We start from the raw sequence: 19,976 nt of genomic DNA, 5'->3' as shown, positions 1-19,976 counted from the left end.
TTGGCAACTCCCATATCCCGCAAGTACTACTTAGTTCTCAATGTATTTGACTTACTTTTCCCATAGTCTGTTTTCTTGGAAAAAACAAGAAAATGAGATAGGGAGTAAAAGAGTAGGGTGTGGAGAGAAAATAGGGCGGGAGGGTTTGGGTCTTTATTGCTTTTTTACAGAGGAAAAGTAAACAATTTCTTTTCTTTTTAATTTTGGGAGTTAAGTGGAAGAGCATTAGAGTTAGAGAATAGTTCTTATCATTTTAATGGGTCTTTTTTGTTTTGAGGGGGCCAAGGAGCCCCCAACATTATACTTGGCTCCACCCCTGAATATAATATTTTGTAATATATACTTATGTATATAATATAGACCAATTAAATATATTATTATATAATAAAATATTATATATTGCAGGCTGGTCCTGAAGTGTGGCCCAGAAATTTGCAGGACTAATACGGGCATGGGCCCAGAATGATCACCCCTATCTTCAGCCAATTAGAGGGACAGAGAGAAAAGCATGAAGTACTAAAAGGACCAATCAGCAGATCAGGGTATCACTTCAGTCAACCACATGGAAAAAGGAGAAATAAGTATAGAGAAAAAGAGAAGCCAATCAAGGATGAACCTGCTCTGACACCATGTAGAATACATACCTTAAATCTAGAATTCTTGAGAGAGAAAATAAGAGAGCAGAACAAGAGAAGACTACCAAGCTTAGAGGGGAAGAATCTAGATGTTGAATGGGAAAGAAGATGCACTCCCAATTAGCTAGTAGGGGATTTATATTAATCATCATGTAATGTTAGGCAAGTTACATTAATGACCCTGTTTGGTAAAAATACACAGAGACCAAATAACCCTTGTACCACACTAATTAAATAACAGAAATAAAACAATAATGAAAAGGACAAATATGGAACTATATAAGACTTGAAATTTGAAAATCTAGTATATAATAACCAGCCGATCATTCCTTTTAACATTTAGCATCCTGTCCCCCTTCCTCACTCCTTTTTATCAAAGTTTAACAAGAAAACTAATCCAAATATTCCAATATTCCTGAAACTGTGCCTTTTTTTTTTCTTTTTTCTTTTTCAACAGTCATTTCAATGGTTATCAATTGTTTATTTCATCTTTCCTTTTTTTCTCTTTTTCCATTGGGAAATCTCCTTCAGGTGTCCATTCGATTCTGATTTTGCACTATTTGGATATGTGATCCATTGGAAGTTTGCATATGAACCAAAATTGTCAGTTCATACTTGAATTTTGTAACAAGCTCCAATTCTGGTGCAGATATACAGAGCTATGCAAAGAGGGTCATGAATACAAGGATTTCTCCTCTGCTTTCCGACACTACTATCCTGGCAAGGATGAGTTGTAGTTTAACAGGTAAAGCAGCTACCAGACGATAGAGAATACAGCACCTCAGGTCCTTTACTCACCATACAGAATCTTTGGTCATGCTGCAGTCCTATGCTCCTTTAACTTCAAATCCAGTGCATTTGACCTTGAAGGGAAAATTCCTTAGTCCATACATTTTGTGACATGTCAATCATTGCCTTACATTTTAGAAACCTTTAACCAGTTTAACCTTATTTATTTTTCGTAAAATCATCAAAGCTTAATAAAGTAAAACTCTCAAGACATCCTGTTTCTTTGTTGAGTTGCTTACTTTTTATTACCAATTAGATCGTTTGATTGTTCAACAAATATAGAAAGGAAAACAACAGTCTTTGAATTTCAAAAGTAGGTAGTTTTGAAGGAGCTCATGTCCAATGGAGGAATACTATGCTCACCTACAATATAAATGGTCTTAGGGATGATACCTTGGATTGGTTTCGCAACCATCTGAATGATGCTAGAGTTCTGCAGTAGGTGTAGAATTGAGGGATTGCCATTGCTTTTAAGTGAGCATTGGTTAGTTTAAACCAGACAGAAAAAGTATTAGGGTTAAACATACAAAGTTATATCCTCAGACTTGAAGAAACTCATAGCTAGATTATGATAAACTTATAACTAAGAGTTAACTGGCTTTCAGTCCATCTACAACTTGTTAGAGTCTGAAATGAGTGAGGGTTATTGCCCAGGGATTCAGTCCATCCAAATGAGGAAGGTAAGTAGGTTTCAAGTTGTAAAGAACAAGTTGAAGAGGGATGGAACACCAACAGCTACATGACGATGAGCAGAATGAACATGAAGAGACAGGACTCAATGAGATAGACGAGTGTGAGTGTGTGTGTGTGTGTGTGTTGAGTGGAATGAAAACCCTGATGGAGCCTGGAGGTGAGAGCGTCTGTGGGGTGAGGTGGGCGGAGTACAGATGATTGTAAAGCAACTTTGAATTTTTCTTCCCTTGAAAATCTAACTAGCCCATAAAATTATGATAAATAGGTCAGAAATTCTAAGGGATTTCGTCAATAGTGAAGAAATGAGGGGCTCCATCAAACTTGGAAGAATGAAAAGGGGTTTGTGACATGTCTTGGTTTTAATTTCAAATTCTGCCACTTTTGTTTCTAATTTTAATGAAAATAACAAAAAAAAAAAGCATCCAACTAGTTAAATGGCTTTTCTAAGTGACATGAATTCTGGCATCTCGTAATATAGGTGGACTCTAAAAATCCCTTTGAGTCAAAGCGCTTTGGATCACAAGTGGGTTTTGATGTTGCTCAGCAAGGTGAGATCTGGGAAAGCATTGAGATCACGGCCAAGGAGGTTATTGAGGTCACAAGTAAATATCATAGACCCTGGGTTGGTGTTTGGTTTTCCGACAATGGAGGCTTTTAGGGGGCGTTATTTTTTTGGATTTTGAGAGGGGGAAAGGTTAATTAATGGGATTTTGGTTCCCATTGACCAAGAATCTCATGTTCTTTTTTCAGCTTTATGTGGGGACTAGGGAAAGTTTATTTTTCTGGGTAGGACTTACACAGGAAAGTGATACCCATCTCCTAAATGGGTAAATAACACATGGGGGAAAGTTGCCAACACTTGAATGGGACAAAAATGCCCCTTTTAATAATGAATTTCTATGGCTAAAATAGTCATTGCCTTATTTAATTGGGAAATAAAAGAACATGGGTAAATGCACTTACCCGAGTAAGTGTTTCCTAAGAAAAATTTACACTTACCCAGGTAGTTGCATTTACCTGGGCAAGTAACTTACCAAACAGTGAACGGGGGCTCACAGTTAAGTTGGTAGAGCTTGGAGTAAGGTAGTGCTAAAGAGCTCAACGAGTGGATAGAGAGAGGTGAGTAAAAGGCAAGGGAATAAGAATAAGAGAGCCTAGAGAGTAGTACCTTCAAAAGGCTCGCGTATTTATAGGGAGGACTCAAGATCAAGGCCCAATGTTGGGTTGGGCTCAAGTTTTAGCCTGAATGTATTTTGTGGCTCAACCCAATCCGTGAACATGTCTGTGTAACTCGCCTCCCCTGCTTACTGATGGAGCGAATCCATTAGAAAGCAACTATTCCATGCCCAATAAACCATGGATCTGTTGGGATGGGATCTAGTAAGCACAATATAGCAAGTACGTTCAATGAATACTTTATAAATATTTTGACAACTATCAAAAATGGGTTTTAATCTTTTTCAAGGGTAGATTGGAGGTATTTTAAATGACAGGTGTTGAAAAATTTTCTAACTGCTCATTGAATGTGCTAATAACGTTGTGCCAACCTAATCTAGACTAGGGTTCGCTATTTGCTTTCTTTATTGGTATTAGTAAATTTGCACATGCTTTGCACGTGGCAATTTTAGATGATGAAGATAGTAATATACATCCAAATTATTTTAAGTTTTGTATATATTTCTGTGTGTACAAAACTATTCTATATTAGAGATGTCCCAAATGTTTTCTACAAATGTTTTGTATTTTTGTGTTCTTATCTTTGTTTAATTTTTATTATTTAATTATGACATCATGGCTTGACCCATTTAACCCAGATGGTTGACCTTACCTACCACCTAGAAAAAAGGACAATTTCATTTTTTTGTTCAATTTTGAAAAAAAAATATGAGATTTATATTATTAAAAGTATTGGATATAAATCTAATAACATAATTTATTGGTGAAAAAATATCTTAAATATTTCATTTAATGAGAGAGTTGGTGAAAAAATATCTTAAATATATCATTTAATGAGAGAATTGGTGAAAAAATATCTTAAATATATCATTTAATGAGAGAAAATGGATGTTGGTACCTCAAATATATGACTTAATGAGAGGGATTTGGATGAGGTGAAAAATAATAGTTCGAATTACATTTTTTATATTTTCATGTGTATAAAAATAGTTCTTATTTATGACACTTATTTTTGTTTAATATGCTGAATATACAATATTAGAGATGCGCCTAAATTATTTTTTTTTCAAAAATTTATGTTTTTTTTTATTTTTTGAGTTTTTATCATGTTTTTTATTTTTATTATTTAATTATTAACATCAAATATTGACACATTTGACCTAAAAGTTGAACTATTGACCTAGACCAAATAGGAAATCAATTTTATTTTTTGTTGGTTTTAAAATTTGTATTTCATTTGCATTATCAATAAAAACAATTTTTGTTTATGACATTTTTTCTTTAATATGATTAATATAAAATATTAGAGAAATGACCACATTTTTTATTTAACTATGACATCATGGATTCACCCAATTGTCCCAGATGGTTGAATTGGTTTACCCACCACTTGGACGGAAGAATGGTTTCGTTTTTTTTTTTTTTGTTAATTTGAGAAAAAGGTAAATTATTGAAACCTCCCTAAAGTTTGGTAATTGCAATCGTCTCCCTTGAATTTTATAATATAGACGCAAGTAGACCCCCCCTCTCTCTTAGAATCCTCTAGCAAGAGACACAAATGTCCAAAATACCCATGTAGTTATTATTGAGGTTAGATTTTGCATAACAAACAATACAAACTTTAAACAACAAAAAAAAGTTTAAAATTGCAACTTTACCTTTGAGATATTCATACAAAGGGAAAATATATAAAATAAATCAATTCCAAAAAAGATTGGAAGGGTTTGGAGTAGTGATTGATATGAAGGGAAAACATGGAAAATAAACATTTTAGTTAAAGTAACTACGTGGTTATTTTGGATACTTTCATGCCTCTTGTTAGAGGATTATAAGAGAGGTTCTACTTGCAACTATGTTAAAGTTCAAAAGAGGTGATTGTAATTATCAAACTTCAGATGAGGTTTTCAACAATTTTCAGAAACTTCGGGGGATGTTTTAGCATTTTAGCCTTTAAAAACATGGGTTTTATATTGTTAAAAATTATTTTTTGTATTTGATAAAAATCTAATTATTAGAATTATCAAATAAAAATAACTTAAATACAAGATTTAATGTGAGTTAATACCATAAATATAAGACATAATGAGAGGGAATTAAATAAGATGAAAATTATAAACAATATTATATTATTAGTCCTTAGAATTAAAGAGGGACTAAATTCAAAAATAGGGGTAGTTTAGTAAAGTTCTACACCCTCATTGGCACTTTTAATAGTGTAAATAAATATACTATATGTACGTCTGTATGTATGTATAAAATAAAAGTAAATATACATAAAAAATTTTGACTTTACGTGGAAATTTTAAACTATAATAAAAATTATCATTTTTAAATTTTGTATTATTATTAAATTTTAAACTACAATAAATATTTTTTTAATTTTTTATTTAATATGATGAATATATAACATTAGAAATGTTCGCAAATGTTTTAGACAAAATTCTATATTTTTCATTTTTTGTGTTTTATCCTTTTTTTAATTATTTATTATTCAATTATGATATCGTGAGTTTATTTGAAAAGTTGGATAATTGACTCACCATCTAGACGGAAAAATAGCTTTGCTGGTAGATCAATTTTAAATTATATATTTCATCTCCATTATATAAATATTTTTTACTTATTACACTTAATCTTTGTTTGATATAATTAATATATTAGAGATGTGTACAAATTTTTTTATAACTTTTATATTCTTTTGATTATTTGTACTTTTTTACGTTTTAAAGAGTTATTATTTAACTATGACATCATCGGTTAATCCATTTGACCCACGACCCAAAAAGGAAAATAGTTTGGTCTTTAGGTTGACCTTAAATTTTTTATTGCCTTTTCATCATTGATAAAATTAATTCTTATGTATAATACTTATTTTTTATGAATATAGTAAATGTGTGTTATTATAGATGTACCCAATATTTTAATTTTTTATAAATATATAATATTAGATATGTGCCCAATTTTTTCTCTAGTTTTTTTTTTTACTTTTATTTTTGTGTTTCTTTTTATTATTTATTTTTTAAAAAATTATTATTTGACTATGACATCATTTCATTTCTAGGTTGATTTTAGATTTGACATTCCATTTTCATCATTAATAAAAACACTGCTTATATTTTATACTTATTTTGTTTAGTATGATGAATATACAATATTAGAGATATGCCCAATTATTTTTGTTTTTTCTATATTTTATATTTTATTTATTTTATATTTTATTATTAAGTTATGGCATTGTAGATTAACTCATTTAACCCCAAATGGTTGAATTGCTTACCCACTACCCAGAGGGGAGAAAATGGTTTTGTTTTCAAATTACTTTTCAAAATATTTATTTTTATATTATTAAAATTAATAGTATGGATTTAACTAGTAGATTTTAATGATGAGAAAAATATATCTCAAATACAAGATTTAATAAGAGAATATAATATTTAATGAGAGAGAATACGAAAATAGTTTTATTTTCAATTGGTTTTAAATTTCATATTCTATTTCCATAATTAATAAAAATATTGTTATGTATCATAATTATTATTGTTCAACATGTCGAATATATGATATTAATAATGTTCCTAAGTTTTTCTTTAATTTCTATGTTTTTTTTTAATTTTTTAGTATTTAATTGTCGCAACCTGAGTTGGCCCATTTGACCCAAAATGGTTTAATTTCTTACCACCACCTAGATGAAAACATTATTTTTTCCATGTAGATTTTAGAAATATAAGTTTTTAAGTTATTAGAATCATTAATTTATTATGTATGGATTTAATTAGTGGAATTTTGTGATGATAATAAATAAAAATGCTTTAAATATATGATTCAATGAGGGTGAATGGGAGTTAATACTTTAAATGTGGGATTTAAGGAAGGAATTAAATGCATTGAATAATAGTATTCAATTTACATTTTTTACCCTCACAATAAAGGAACCATATTTCAAAAAAGAGGGTATTTTAGTCCAAAAAATTACACAAATTTTAGAGGCTATTCATACTTTTTATAGTAGTATAGATCTGTGGGTTTTTTTTCTTTTATTTTTTTTGTGGGAATTACTCTTCTAGGCGCTGATTTGTAAAATCGTAAGGTCGACAGCCCTCAATATTTATAACTTATAAGTCGTGGTGCGGTTTAACTGTGAGAGCGACACAAAAGAAGGAAATATTGTACCTCCATTTTGTGTTAGGTGTTCTTGATGGGAATCAACTTAAGCTTATAAAAAACAAAAACAAAAAAAAAGAAAAGAAGAAGAAGCAAAGTTTCTCCTATGTTTATATGGCATCATTACAATGGTGTGGGGACCACATGGGAGTTAGGTTAATAATGGATCAACTTGGGAAGACCCTAGAGTCTTCAATAATGAACCACCTTGCATGTGTGATGTGATTTTTTTTTAAAGGAGGAAAGGAAATATTGTGCCTCCATTTTGTGTTAGGTGTTCTTGATGGGAAGCAACTTAAGCTTATCAAAAAAAGAAGCAAAGATTCTCCGATGCTTATTTGGCATCATTACAATGGCATGGGGCCTACATGGGACTTAGGTTAATAATAGATCAACTTGAGAAGATCCTAGAGTTTCCAGTTTACTTTAAATGTGGGGTCAAGTTTGTTGTTAGATAGAACTTATTTGACTTTCTTACATCTCTAAATAGCAATGGTATTTTTAATTTTGCATGTTGAGGGGTTATGTTTGGGGATGGGTTTTAGTCTAGTAATTTTATTTTGTTTGGCTTTATGTTTATAATTATTTGAGGGCAGGTTTAGTCTAATCTAACTTATTTTTGTAAGTGGCTTGTTGGGCAAGTTTTTTCCTTAGGAAGATTTTTTTCTTATTAAGCTTATAAAGCTCTTTTGGAGAACAATTTTCACTGATGAACAAAGAAAGTTTCTCTACAGAATTTGGCATGATTGCCAAGTTGAGGGCAGTATCAATACGCCCATGTATTGGTAGAGGCGTAACAGTAGTAAAAGTTGTGTTTGTGTTTTGCATTTGTGTTTTTTTTTCAAAAAAAATGGTTTTAAGGGACACTTTATTGAAAAAGGGGGTTCCTGAAACACCTATAAACATGTGTATCGTCTGATACAAGATGTATTGTATTGAAATTTTGATCCTTGGTTGGGGTGTGATTGTCCTCACCCTTAGGTGTGATTACCTAAGGTTTTCATTTTATTCCCATCTCTTCCTTTCTCTTCTTTCTTTGTTAGCTCTTTGTTTTTGTATTACACATGTAGACCTTATTGTAAGAATAATGTTGAATTACAAAAAGGCCAATCCCGTGAGGCTAAAATAAGGACTGAATTACAAAAGGGTCAATGTTGAATTACAAAGATCTACACATGTAGATCTTTGTTTTTGTACTACACTATGGTTGAGGCTAAAATAAGGAAGGAAAGGGCTTCAACATCATAAAGGTCAATCCCGTGAGTAATGCATCTATACAAGAAGCCTTCCACCGTCTCTTTTGGAGATGGCACGTAAAGTACTAGAGCAAGATCAACATGAGATATGATATCTATGAGGTAGCTGGAGATATCCAAGGATTAAAATATTTGTATTGGGTATTGTCAGCTTAGATACAAATATAAATATGCTAGAGAAATGCATAAAAATCACATAAATACATTAATAAACGTTAAATGTAAAGTTGAATTATTTATGAATAAGGTATAACCACATGAGAAATGCACACTTTAATAAGTTATATGAACAAAAACATTACAACCAACTGTTAAATAATGTATATATCTTACAATAATATTACAAGCAATTTATCAAATAATGTTTAAAATTTCAATTTAATAAAAAATATTATAAAATACATTAAACACAACGAATTGATGATGATACAAAATAATATTGTACCTTTAAAGTCTAATATTTGCAATCCAAGTATGTGATTTTAATCCAGTATTTTGATTTTTTTATTACTTAGATAATATATAATTAAGAATAAGCAAATAATGCATATAAATAAAATTATTAAGAAGATAGTAGAAAGACTTAGTCATTTAGTCATTTAATAACATACTTAGCACTAGTACCACATGGAGTTACATAGAGGTTGATAATTATAACCAAGGTGGCTAATATCAATCTAATATATATTTATGATGTAATTGCAATATTTGGTCCAACTCATAAAATTGTAATAGTATTCTTTAAACTCATTCAAGAGTTGTTGATATCTCTTTTGAGGGGCATTATGTTCCAATTCCATATGAAGATGTACAACTACTATCGACATATCCTTAGGAAGTATCAAAACCAAAAAACCAAGTAGATTACTAAGAAGTACTTTGTCCATATGAATCACAACCATAGTCTGGTTTATATCCTGAAGCTAATGAAGAAAAACTCATATTACCAAAATTTCATCATAATATTGAAATCGTCTTTCACAATTATGAATTTATTGTCTTGCTCTAGAGCTAGAATGATCTTAATCTTGGCATGATCCACCACCATCATTATTATTATCACCAACATGACCATCATTGCCATCGTCATGTCACTATCATCACCATTGTCATAGCAAGTTGTGTTTCTTTTGTATCTCTTAGAGTGCATTATTCCTTAGCCCACCTATCAACATCTACACCTAATCTTTCTTGTCTTACTTTTTTATTTTTTATTTTTTCTCTTTTTCTTTTTTTTTTATGATTTATTATTGTGTTATTGTGTTGTTTTTTATTTTATTTGCTTTTTTACTTCTTTTTTTTATTTTTTAATTTTTATTGTTTTTTTGACTTTTTATTTTATTTCATTAGACTTTTGACTTTTATTTTTATTTATTTATTATGTTTATATTTATATTTTTTATTTTATGTTATCATTCTACATGGACCCACAAGGAATATGTAGATAGACAAAAGTTGAGGTGGTTGATACCCTAAATGACTAGGTTAGCACGTAGAGTGTGATGCACAGGGAGTGTTTGACATTTAGACTCTATGGCTTCAACAAGGTTGCCAGCCTTCAAACCTCCACCCATCGAACAAATGGGCTTCAAAATTGGTGGCTAATGGAGAACTTTCAATGTGGCCAATCTTATAGTCTTCTCCAAGATGACGCAGGCAAAGTGTATGTAAGCAGATAAACAATAACAAAAGCAAAGCAACAAGCAATTTTCTAATAAGTATCAGAAAATAAACAATTGTTATCATAACACAAAGAGATAACATAAAAGCATGTCCATATACAAAAGGAGCAATCCAATCTAAACAAACCCTATGTGGGGTCCACCTATGGCCTAAAAACTCTCTAGGGGAGTTGCCAATCCATGAGTGTCAAAAAAATAACTCACTTGGGCTGATTTGGAATTGCCACTCATCAGTTAAGTGAAATGGAGGTGATGTGACCTCTAGGAGTTAAATCAAAATCATTTTGATTTATAGTGACTCCAAATCCAAATCCAAGGTGTCGCTTGAATCAATCTAGGTAAGACTTGGATGGGAAAGAGAAAAGGTTAGGCACCCTTCTCCTATGTTCAACAGGTGAGGCCAATATGGGTGATTTCAAGACAAGCTTAAACATAAAACACAATACCATGGAGGAAATGCTAACATGTATACTTTGAAATCTTTCATCAATATATATGTGAGTAGACCTGTTCATGGGTTGGGTAGCCCGACGGCCCGGCCAGGCCCGTACCCCGATTAGGAATGGCAACGGGGCGGGGCACTCCCTCCCCGTCCCTGCCCTGAAGTCATGATACCTTGCGCCATACCCGCCCCATCCCCGATGGTGGGGCGGGTTCAGGATAGGGCATCCATTCCCCATCGGTGATGGGGAATCCCCGAATTTTCCCTGCTCCAAGGCAATTAATTAAATTATCTATTTTATGGACAATTTATACATAGGATATAGGAATTTGGGGGTATTTTAGAATTTAATTATAATACTTTAGGGGTAATTCAAAAATGAAATTATGGGACCCTAGGATTTTAAAAATTTAGGGAAAACTTAGAGATATTTTAAATATCAATATTAAACCTAGAAATATTTTACTAATTTACCTTTGGGTTCGGGGTAGGTTCGGGGAATTATATACAAAACCCGCACTCGGTTCGAGGAAAATTATTTCCCCATCCCCGCCCCGTCCTTATTTAGGGTCGAGGAAAACCCGCCCCGTTCGGAACAGGGCGGAGCCCTGGTTTTATGGGGGAAATTGCCATCCCTAACCCCGGTCGGGCTTGGACATGTAGTTAAGCCCACAGGCCTAACCTTGGGCCCAAAACACCAAGCCCGACTGTGTTTTAGGCCAGGCTCGGGGTTTGTCAAAAAAGCCTGGCTCGACGAGCCCAACCTGGCCCCACTAATTCATATGATATAAAATATATAATATTTATAATATATATATATATATATATACATATATATATATATATTAATACATACATTTTTTTATTTTTTCTGTATAATTTCTAAACTCGGAACTCCCAAATTTCAAAACCCCATTTAAGCCTTACGTTCCCCTCTCTCTCTCTCTCTCTCTCTCTCTCTCTCTCTCTCTCTCTCTCTCTCTCTCTCTCTCTCTCTCTCTCTCTCTTTGTTCAGGCATCAAGTTGATCTTTCCCGGGCTTCGAGCTTTTTATAAGGGCCGGGCTCGAGCTCAGGCCTTAAAAAATCTGTTAATGAAGAGTAAAATCCCATCAATCATTGGAAAACATGTCACTTTGGCTAATTTGGAGTTGCTACCCATCAGGCAAGTGAAATGGAGGTGATGGGACATTCAGAATTTACACCGGAAAGCATTTTTTTGTTTATTAATAACTCCAAATCCCGAGGCACCAACTAACCAGCCTACACAAAACTCGAATGGAAAAGGGAAGGGATTAGGCACCCCTCTTTTGGGTTTAATAAGTAGGGCCCACATGGGGTTTTGTACAAGAACAGGCATAAAACATATTATTTAATTAGCTAAGAGCGTACTAGAAGAACAAACAAAGCATTGAAGAGAATCCCCCCTAATTGTAAAGTTAATTCTTTAATTAATTTTTTACTATTTTTTATTTATCATATTTATCTTTTTATTTTATATTTTTATTTATTTTATTTTTTTAATGTAATTATTTGTTTATGTTATTTCCTTATGAGATCCTATTTAATATTCTTTTTATTCATTTTTAATTTTTTTTTGAAAATTTTATCTAGTATGCCTTTTATTATTATTCACTTTAAAACTAGCTATTTTCCTTTCTCTCACCTAAGCATAACCGAACCTATTGGATTAGCCTATCCATTTCACTTTTTGCCTAATTACCAGAAAACTAGTGGGAAAACAGATGAATGTTACCATTCTCTCTCTCTCATTCTCTCTCTCTCTCTCTCTCTCTCTCTCTCTCTCTCTCTCTCTCTCTCTCTCTCTCTCGCAGTGACTTAGGAACTTATGTGACTGATAGACCAAACACTGATTTTTATGCCATAGGGCCGGAAACTAATATGAGTAACTAAAAGATTAATATTTGATTGATCAAATATCGATTTCTATACCATAAGGTGGAATCATAATTGATATTATTAACTAAAAGTTGATGATTTTTTGCAAAAACAGACTTTAATGTTGCAAGGGGCTTTGTTCCTGAAAAAGACTTTAAAATAGATATAATTCAAATAAGAAGTTGATGATTTTTAATTGAAACATTGATGATTTTTATGCTTGAATGTGAGACTTTAAAACTGATGCAACTAAATGAAACAAAATATATTTCTTCTTCATGATGGACTTTGGTGCCACAAAAGACTTTGTTGTCGCGAGAGACTTTGAAGTACTAAAACAGATGATTCCTATGCCTGAAGGCAATAGACTTTAAAACTGATGCAATTAAATGAGACAATATAGATTTCTTTGCCATGAGGGACTTTGATGCCGCCAGGGACTTCGATGTCACAATGGGTTTTGTTGCCAGAAGGAACTTTGGAACAAATTTATTTTAAATAAGAAATTAATGATTTTTAACTGAAATGTGAGAAATTAAAGATTTTTAAATGACACATGGATGATTTCTATGCCTAGAGGTTAGAGACTATAGAAATGGTATAATTAAATGAAATATTATCAATATCTACGCCACTAGAGACTTTGTTGCCGCGAATGACTTTAGTTTCACGAGTGATTATGGGCAACAATTTGCCCCAATTTTCCACATTCATTTCTTTCTATCGCTTTTTCTCAAACAAAATGATTGACATTCTTACGCATAACTGAATATCTAGCATCTGCCTACTACAAGGGTTTATTTTGAAGGAATGACCACTATGAATGTTTAAAGGGGTATAACTAGTGGATTAAACAGATAAAAGAGGGTCTAAAGTGAAAGGGATAAAGAAAACAACCAAAAGATGGCCTTCCTGTTGAAAGGATTAGAAATAAGGTTTGACATGATCGAACCAAGTTTGGTGGCTGTCTGAATTTTCAAAATTTTCTAACCCAACCAAGGAACTAATTTCCTAGTGATTTTGAAATATGAAATTTCAAGATTGATTTTGCACTACATTGAACCAGATTTCAAATTCAAATTAAAATTGACCATACCTGATATGGAGACCATAATGCACAACTCCTAAAGTGGTAGTTCACATCCAATATTAGAACCAAAATTGACATGTAACTAAGGATGGTGCAATGTGTATGTGAAGTCAATTCAGCAACACCGTTGGTCTCCAACTTGTTTCGATCGAAGTGGGTTTGTGAGCTTGATACGCCTTGATGTTTTTCTTGTAAAAACACAATGAAGGACTGATATAAATCATCCCTTATCAAGGCTAAGTTGAACTAGGGTTTCTAGGAGACAAGAGAGAAGAAAAGAGAACAAGAGAGTGGAGAGAATGGTTGGTTCGCCCCTCCCCTCTTAGTCCTTTATAGAGCACTCTCCTAATCTAATTACGAGTTGATCCAAATCAAATTTGGATTAGGACTTTGTCTTTAATTGCTAAGCATTATCGTCTTAAGAAGATAAGTGCTTCATACCCAAACCCATGCCCATTTTCAACCTAAGTCATTTGACAACCTAAGATCACTTAACTAATCATATTAGTAATGGGCCTTAGGCCCATTTTCACTAATGGTTCACGTTCCAAGGTGTTGCATGGCCACTTTGGACTAGAATATTGTATGGTGTGGAACCCACAAAGGTCTTACACAAGTCCATGTGCGTTTAACCCTACCTCTACAAGAGGTTAGGCCGAATTCATTACTTAGGGCAGTATCAGCTTGGGCTCAATTTAGGCTCAACATTTACACCTAAATGATCTTTGGATTCAACAACCCTACGAAGACCCAAGGATAATGGAGTTATGTAAGATGAAACTCATAAAGTAATCAGCCTTGTAATGGTTTCATACACCAAATCTTTCGGCCCAAAATCATTAGAACATTACCCATAGAGAGTGACATCTTCCCTGACTACAACTTGCGATATCACACTCTTTGCTCAGATGGATTCTAGATTAAAACCTTTTGCAAACATTTTTCATAAAATAATAATATAACATATAAATATATTTTGTAAATCAAATTTCAAATATAGTTGAAATCCACTACTAACAGTTTAGGTTTCCATCAGAGAAAGTGTAAATACTAATATTCACTTTGACAAAGGGGTCATCATATCACCATGATCACCCATTCAAGTAATTTTCCAAATAGCCCCAACAAACCCAGGTATTTGACCCTTGATGGATCTCACTAATTGACACATCAAAGACAACTCAGTCCAATACCTAGTGTAATATCATAATCAAATATGGGGTTAAGTGCAATTTTATAGTTTTGCCCATCTATCTCCAATGTCCAGGGCATAATTGGAAATTGGTCCATGTTCAATATTTCTTCAAAACACCCACTAGTTGTGCTTGGGGTCTAACCCTAGAAGCTGAGACAAGTTGCTCCGCCAATTCAGTAGCACACAAATGTCAGCCTTGTCAAAATAAACTCCCTAAGTCTATCTAATGCTTGAGAACATTCTAAGCTAAGATAAATCTCATAACTGTCCAATTTAAGGAGTAATTCATAGAAAACACATTGATAAGAACATAAACAATTATGTACTTTATTCATTTGTTGATAATTGCTTATGTACATCAATCTGATTAGAGCTAAGGGCATACACTTTTTAACACTCCCATCATTTCTTTACTGAATGCATAACCCATAAGAAAGAACTACATGTCAAGCAGAATTTGAGTTTAACCAACTCAAGGGTATTTATGTCATTTGATAGCTTTAACACTTGGAAATTTTGAGATTACTCAAATGAGAGTGATCCTACTCTTGGTATTATAGCTCTTGGGTTTCTGTTTTCTCCTTCCTATTTTTTATTCTCATTTTTCTTTCTTTTTTTTCCTTCTTTTCTATTTCTTTTTTATCTTTTTTTTCCTAAAACATTTTCTCCAGCCTTTGGAGAAAAAGCATCTTGGGAATTTAATTGGATTGACCAAGAAGAAGGTCCAATGGATCAACTTAATGGGCTAACTAGGGGTATTAACAATGCAAGGAGTTTTGGGGAATAGAAATGATTGATAATGATCTTCAGTACTTTCTGTGATTAATCAGGAAAGCACTAAGTTGTTATGACTCCTTCATTTTATGTTGACTCAGGAAACGCATCTAGAGGAATGTATATTGAGTCGTAAAAATGCTTGGGAATGGATATTGGTGCTTTGGGTTGATAGGATTACCCCCCCTTAGGCATTTCTAGCAACAGACCTTCGATCAATAATCATTGTTTCACAAGGTCTTGCCTTTGGGAATTATTTAAAATTCATGATCAAATGATGCTACACTCATACAATCCCCTAGGGGAAGTGGCAACTCTTTGTTTTTCCAAAGTTGGGAAGTCTTCTTGTTAAAACTTATTATTGTATTGAAAGCAAAAATGTAAAACAATAAAATTAATTAACCAAGTAAAAAGCTTTCATTAATTTAAAAAATAAGTTGTGTGGTGATCATGCCGCTTTCCAAAAAATAAAAGCTAAACAAAATGTAATAACTAGAGAGTGGTTCTAATGCAACAAAATAAAAGTAATAGAGTCTCTAATGAAAACTTTTCTTTGGTAGTGGTGGTATCATGACTGGAATTTCACTAGTATGATCAAATACACCTTGATCGATGAGGTCTTGGATAACAAACCTTAGTTGCCAACAATGATCAGTGGTGTGTCCCAATCCTTGGTGATAAGCGCAAAAAACATTTTCATCATAATTTTTCAGCTTTGGCTCCAAAGGGGGATTCAGGTTAATGGTTGAAGGTACCCCTTTATAAAGAGTAAGGGTATCAGTTGAGCATGAGAGCACAGTAAATGGCTTAGAACCCTTCTCTCTTTTCTTTTTGAGATGGTTAGCTATTTGTGGTTGCTTGGGCTGAAACAGGTGACAACATTTGTGGTGCCAACTTGGATGATGATGCATAGAGTGGAGTTGTTTGAAGTGGGATTAATATTACAAGTAGCGCCTTGGGCATTATAGGCATACCAAGGGAACACCTTATAATCACCATGGACTCCTGGTGGTTGGTCAATTCTCCAAAGGTTCAGAGAGATGATGGGAAAGAGAGAGAGAATGCGGGGAAGAGAGGGAAAGAGAAGAGAGAAGGGAAAGTATCTTTTTGAGAAAAAATAAGCATGGGGGCTAATGTAGGTATATGTTTGATCACCACAACTGTAGGAGCACAGAAGGTGCTAAACCGATACCACAAGAACACCCGCGACGAGTCCATGACTAGTTCCACATCCGCGATGATCTCGAAACCCGCAAAGACTTACGACGAGCTTAATAAACCATCACAGACTTGTAATGAGCTTAGTAATCATCGCAAACTTGCAATGAGCATAAAACACCACTCAAGACCCATGGTGAACAATGGGTTTCACTTGAGATTTGTGATAACATCGTTGATCTTTTCCTTTAACACGTGGCCATTGGAAAATCCATAAGGGGACATAGCCTATATGTACCACATAAGAATCCATAAGAGAAAGGAAACTTTGTCTTTCAAGGATGTCACTAGACACATGGCAAAACCCTAGTGGTGCTCCCTTAATAGCCAACATAAAGATAAAGATCACCTTTCCTAATAGGAAATGTCTCCTTTTATATCCTTCTCCTTATAGCCTTGGGGTCCTGTCTATATAAAGGGGAATAACTCTTCCCCACAACAAACAATATGATAGGACTTTGACCTAGGGTTTCTCAGAAAGAGACTCTCCCTTCTCTCTTTTCTTTCCCTCTCTTCCCCACATTCTCTACCTTTCCCATCGCCTCTCCAGACCTTCAAAGAATTGACTAACTACTAGGAGTCCATGGTGATTACACACCTACAAGTTATGTTAGACAGTGTATGCCCTTAGCTCTAATCAGATTGATATACTTGTTGTTATTTTTTGTAAATAAATAAAAGTGCATAATAGATTCATGTAATTTGGTATGTTTTTGTGTAATACCCTTAGACTGGACACTTATGAGACTCGTGTTAGTTTAGAATCTTCATAGCCATTGGATAGATCTGAGGAGATTTATCCTGCCAAGGCTGGCACTGATGTGTCGCCAATTTGGTTGGGGTGGCTTGTCTCAGCTGCTAGAGTGAGACCTGAGGTACATGCAGTGTGGGTTTTCTTGAAACCCTGAATCGGACCAAATTCCAGTATTGCCCTGGACCTTGGAGATAGATGGGCAAAACTGGAATGTTACACCTAACCCCTAGACTCAATTATGGTACTACACTAGGTGTTGGATTTGGCTATCTTTGCTATGACAATTAGTGAAATCTTTAAAGGGAGTCAAAACCTACGTATGTTGGGATAGTCCAGAATTCATCTAAGTGGGTGATCAAAGTGACATGATCAACCCCTTTGTTAGACAAAGTGAATGCACTCTCTCTGATTGAAACTTAAACTGTCGATAGCGGATTTCAAATGTGTTTGAAATTTTATTTTACAAAATTATATATATATATATATATTATGGTTTCAAATTGTTTACAAAATGTTTTGATTCCTGGGATCCATGTGAGTAGAGTGCAACACTGTACCTTGCAGTCGAGGGAGAGGTCCTCTCTTGTCGGGTAGTGTTTGATCATTAAGGGTTGAGAGGTTTATATATATATATATATATATATATATTATGGTTTCAAATTGTTTACAAAATGTTTTGATTCCTGGGATCCATGTGAGTAGAGTGCAACACTGTACCTTGCAGTCGAGGGAGAGGTCCTCTCTTGTCGGGTAGTGTTTGATCATTAAGGGTTGAGAGGTTAAGTGTAAGAGCATTGAGGGTATACCTGATGGGTTAATCTTGCATGAGCCTACAGTCCTTGGGCCTTCATAAGATGATTGGACCCAAGGACCATTTAGTATAAATGTTGGGCCCATTAAGAGCCCATGGTGATGGACTCAAGGGTTCATTGTGTCCTACAGTGAATTCGGCCAGGCCTTGTAACTAAGGCTGGGTTGAACCCATGTGGTTGATGTGTAGATCAATGTTTGGGTTCCACGCAATACAAAAAGAGTCAAGCTAGCCAGCATTAAAAGGAAGTGAGCCTGAAAACTTAATGGGCCTAAAGCCCATTTCAAACTAGGTTAATTGGATTAATTAATTAGGGGAAAATCTAGGTGTGGATCAGCAGATAAGGATAAGAGGATAACTTTTATCCACTTAAAGAGTCCAGATCTAAATAGAGATTTGGATCAAGAAATTTCTAATTTGATCAGGAGTAGCTGACCTTGATATGCAGATAAGATAATGGATTATCCTTATCACTTAAAGAGTTCATATTCAAATAAAGATTTGGATCAAGAAACTCCTAATCAGATTAGGAGATTATCACTTTAAAGGGCTATACATAAAGAGCAGGGTGGACCAGAAAATGGTTACACAGTTTGACTATTTCTACATCTAGTTCTCTTTCACTACTCTTGCCGCCCCACCCTATTCGATCTCCATCTCTTGGAAGTGACCAAGATTTGATCTTGGAATTGTTTCTTGCTAGAAGAAACAATTATGAAGTTGTGCTCACTACCCCATTCGATTCTTGCTGAAGAATCTAAGGTTCTTGGCGAAAAACCACTTGTTGATCCTACCTCATCCTAACCTATGTCATCTTCAGTGGAGTGAGGATTTGGTACACTCTTTAGACGTGAACACCTGTGTTGAGAGGATCTTTTTGCATGGATTTCGTATCAGGTATACATCTCCCTAATTTTGGTTTCAGATTTGGTCCGATTTGATTACAAAAATGAACCTTAAAATTTGAGTTTTCTAAATTGGGAATACGATTCCTAGATGGGAGTAAGAAAACTTTTGAAATTTCGCCCAACCACCTTGCATGGTTCGGCCATTCATATGATGGATCTCCCATCCCTTCAAATTGATAGTTTCAAGTGCAGGTGCGGATGTTGTGAGGGCTAGCAAGGATAAGGGTAAGCTTGATGGGGGTACATTGGATGGGTTTGCCCCATTTTGAGTGATTAGCTAATCAACCTTAGAAACCAACGCACTCATCATCTGCTTGATCTCATCAAATTCTTGCTAGGTCATAAACTAATTATCCATGGGAGTAAACATTTCTCTAAATAAAACACCAAACTAAAGAAGTTGAACGTATTATTTAAAATGCAAAACAAAGTGATGATCTTTATTAAAGAAGACTAAGTAATCCAAGAAATAGGACACATGTATTATTGTTATTA

General features: G+C 33.8%; 1 protein-coding gene across 3 annotated transcripts in view; it reads left to right on the top strand.

The window, feature by feature from the left end:
• LOC148865439 (6-phosphogluconate dehydrogenase family protein) overlaps positions 1 to 1,637 on the top strand; it is a 58,935-nt gene extending 57,298 nt beyond the window's left edge. For all 3 annotated transcript variants that reach the window (XM_088978995.1, XM_088978994.1, XM_088978993.1), the window contains one exon: positions 1,285 to 1,637. In XM_088978995.1, the coding sequence (XP_088835121.1) occupies positions 1,285 to 1,372 (88 nt within the window). In that variant the 3' untranslated portion in view covers positions 1,373 to 1,637. The remainder of the gene's footprint in view (positions 1 to 1,284) is intronic.
• The last annotated feature ends 18,339 nt before the right edge of the window (positions 1,638 to 19,976 follow it).

The sequence above is a fragment of the Nelumbo lutea genome, chromosome 3 (assembly GCF_056320005.1).
Source record: "Nelumbo lutea isolate HS-2025 chromosome 3, American lotus-T2T, whole genome shotgun sequence".
Lineage (NCBI taxonomy): Eukaryota > Viridiplantae > Streptophyta > Magnoliopsida > Proteales > Nelumbonaceae > Nelumbo > Nelumbo lutea.
This window is presented reverse-complemented; position numbering and strand designations above follow the sequence as displayed.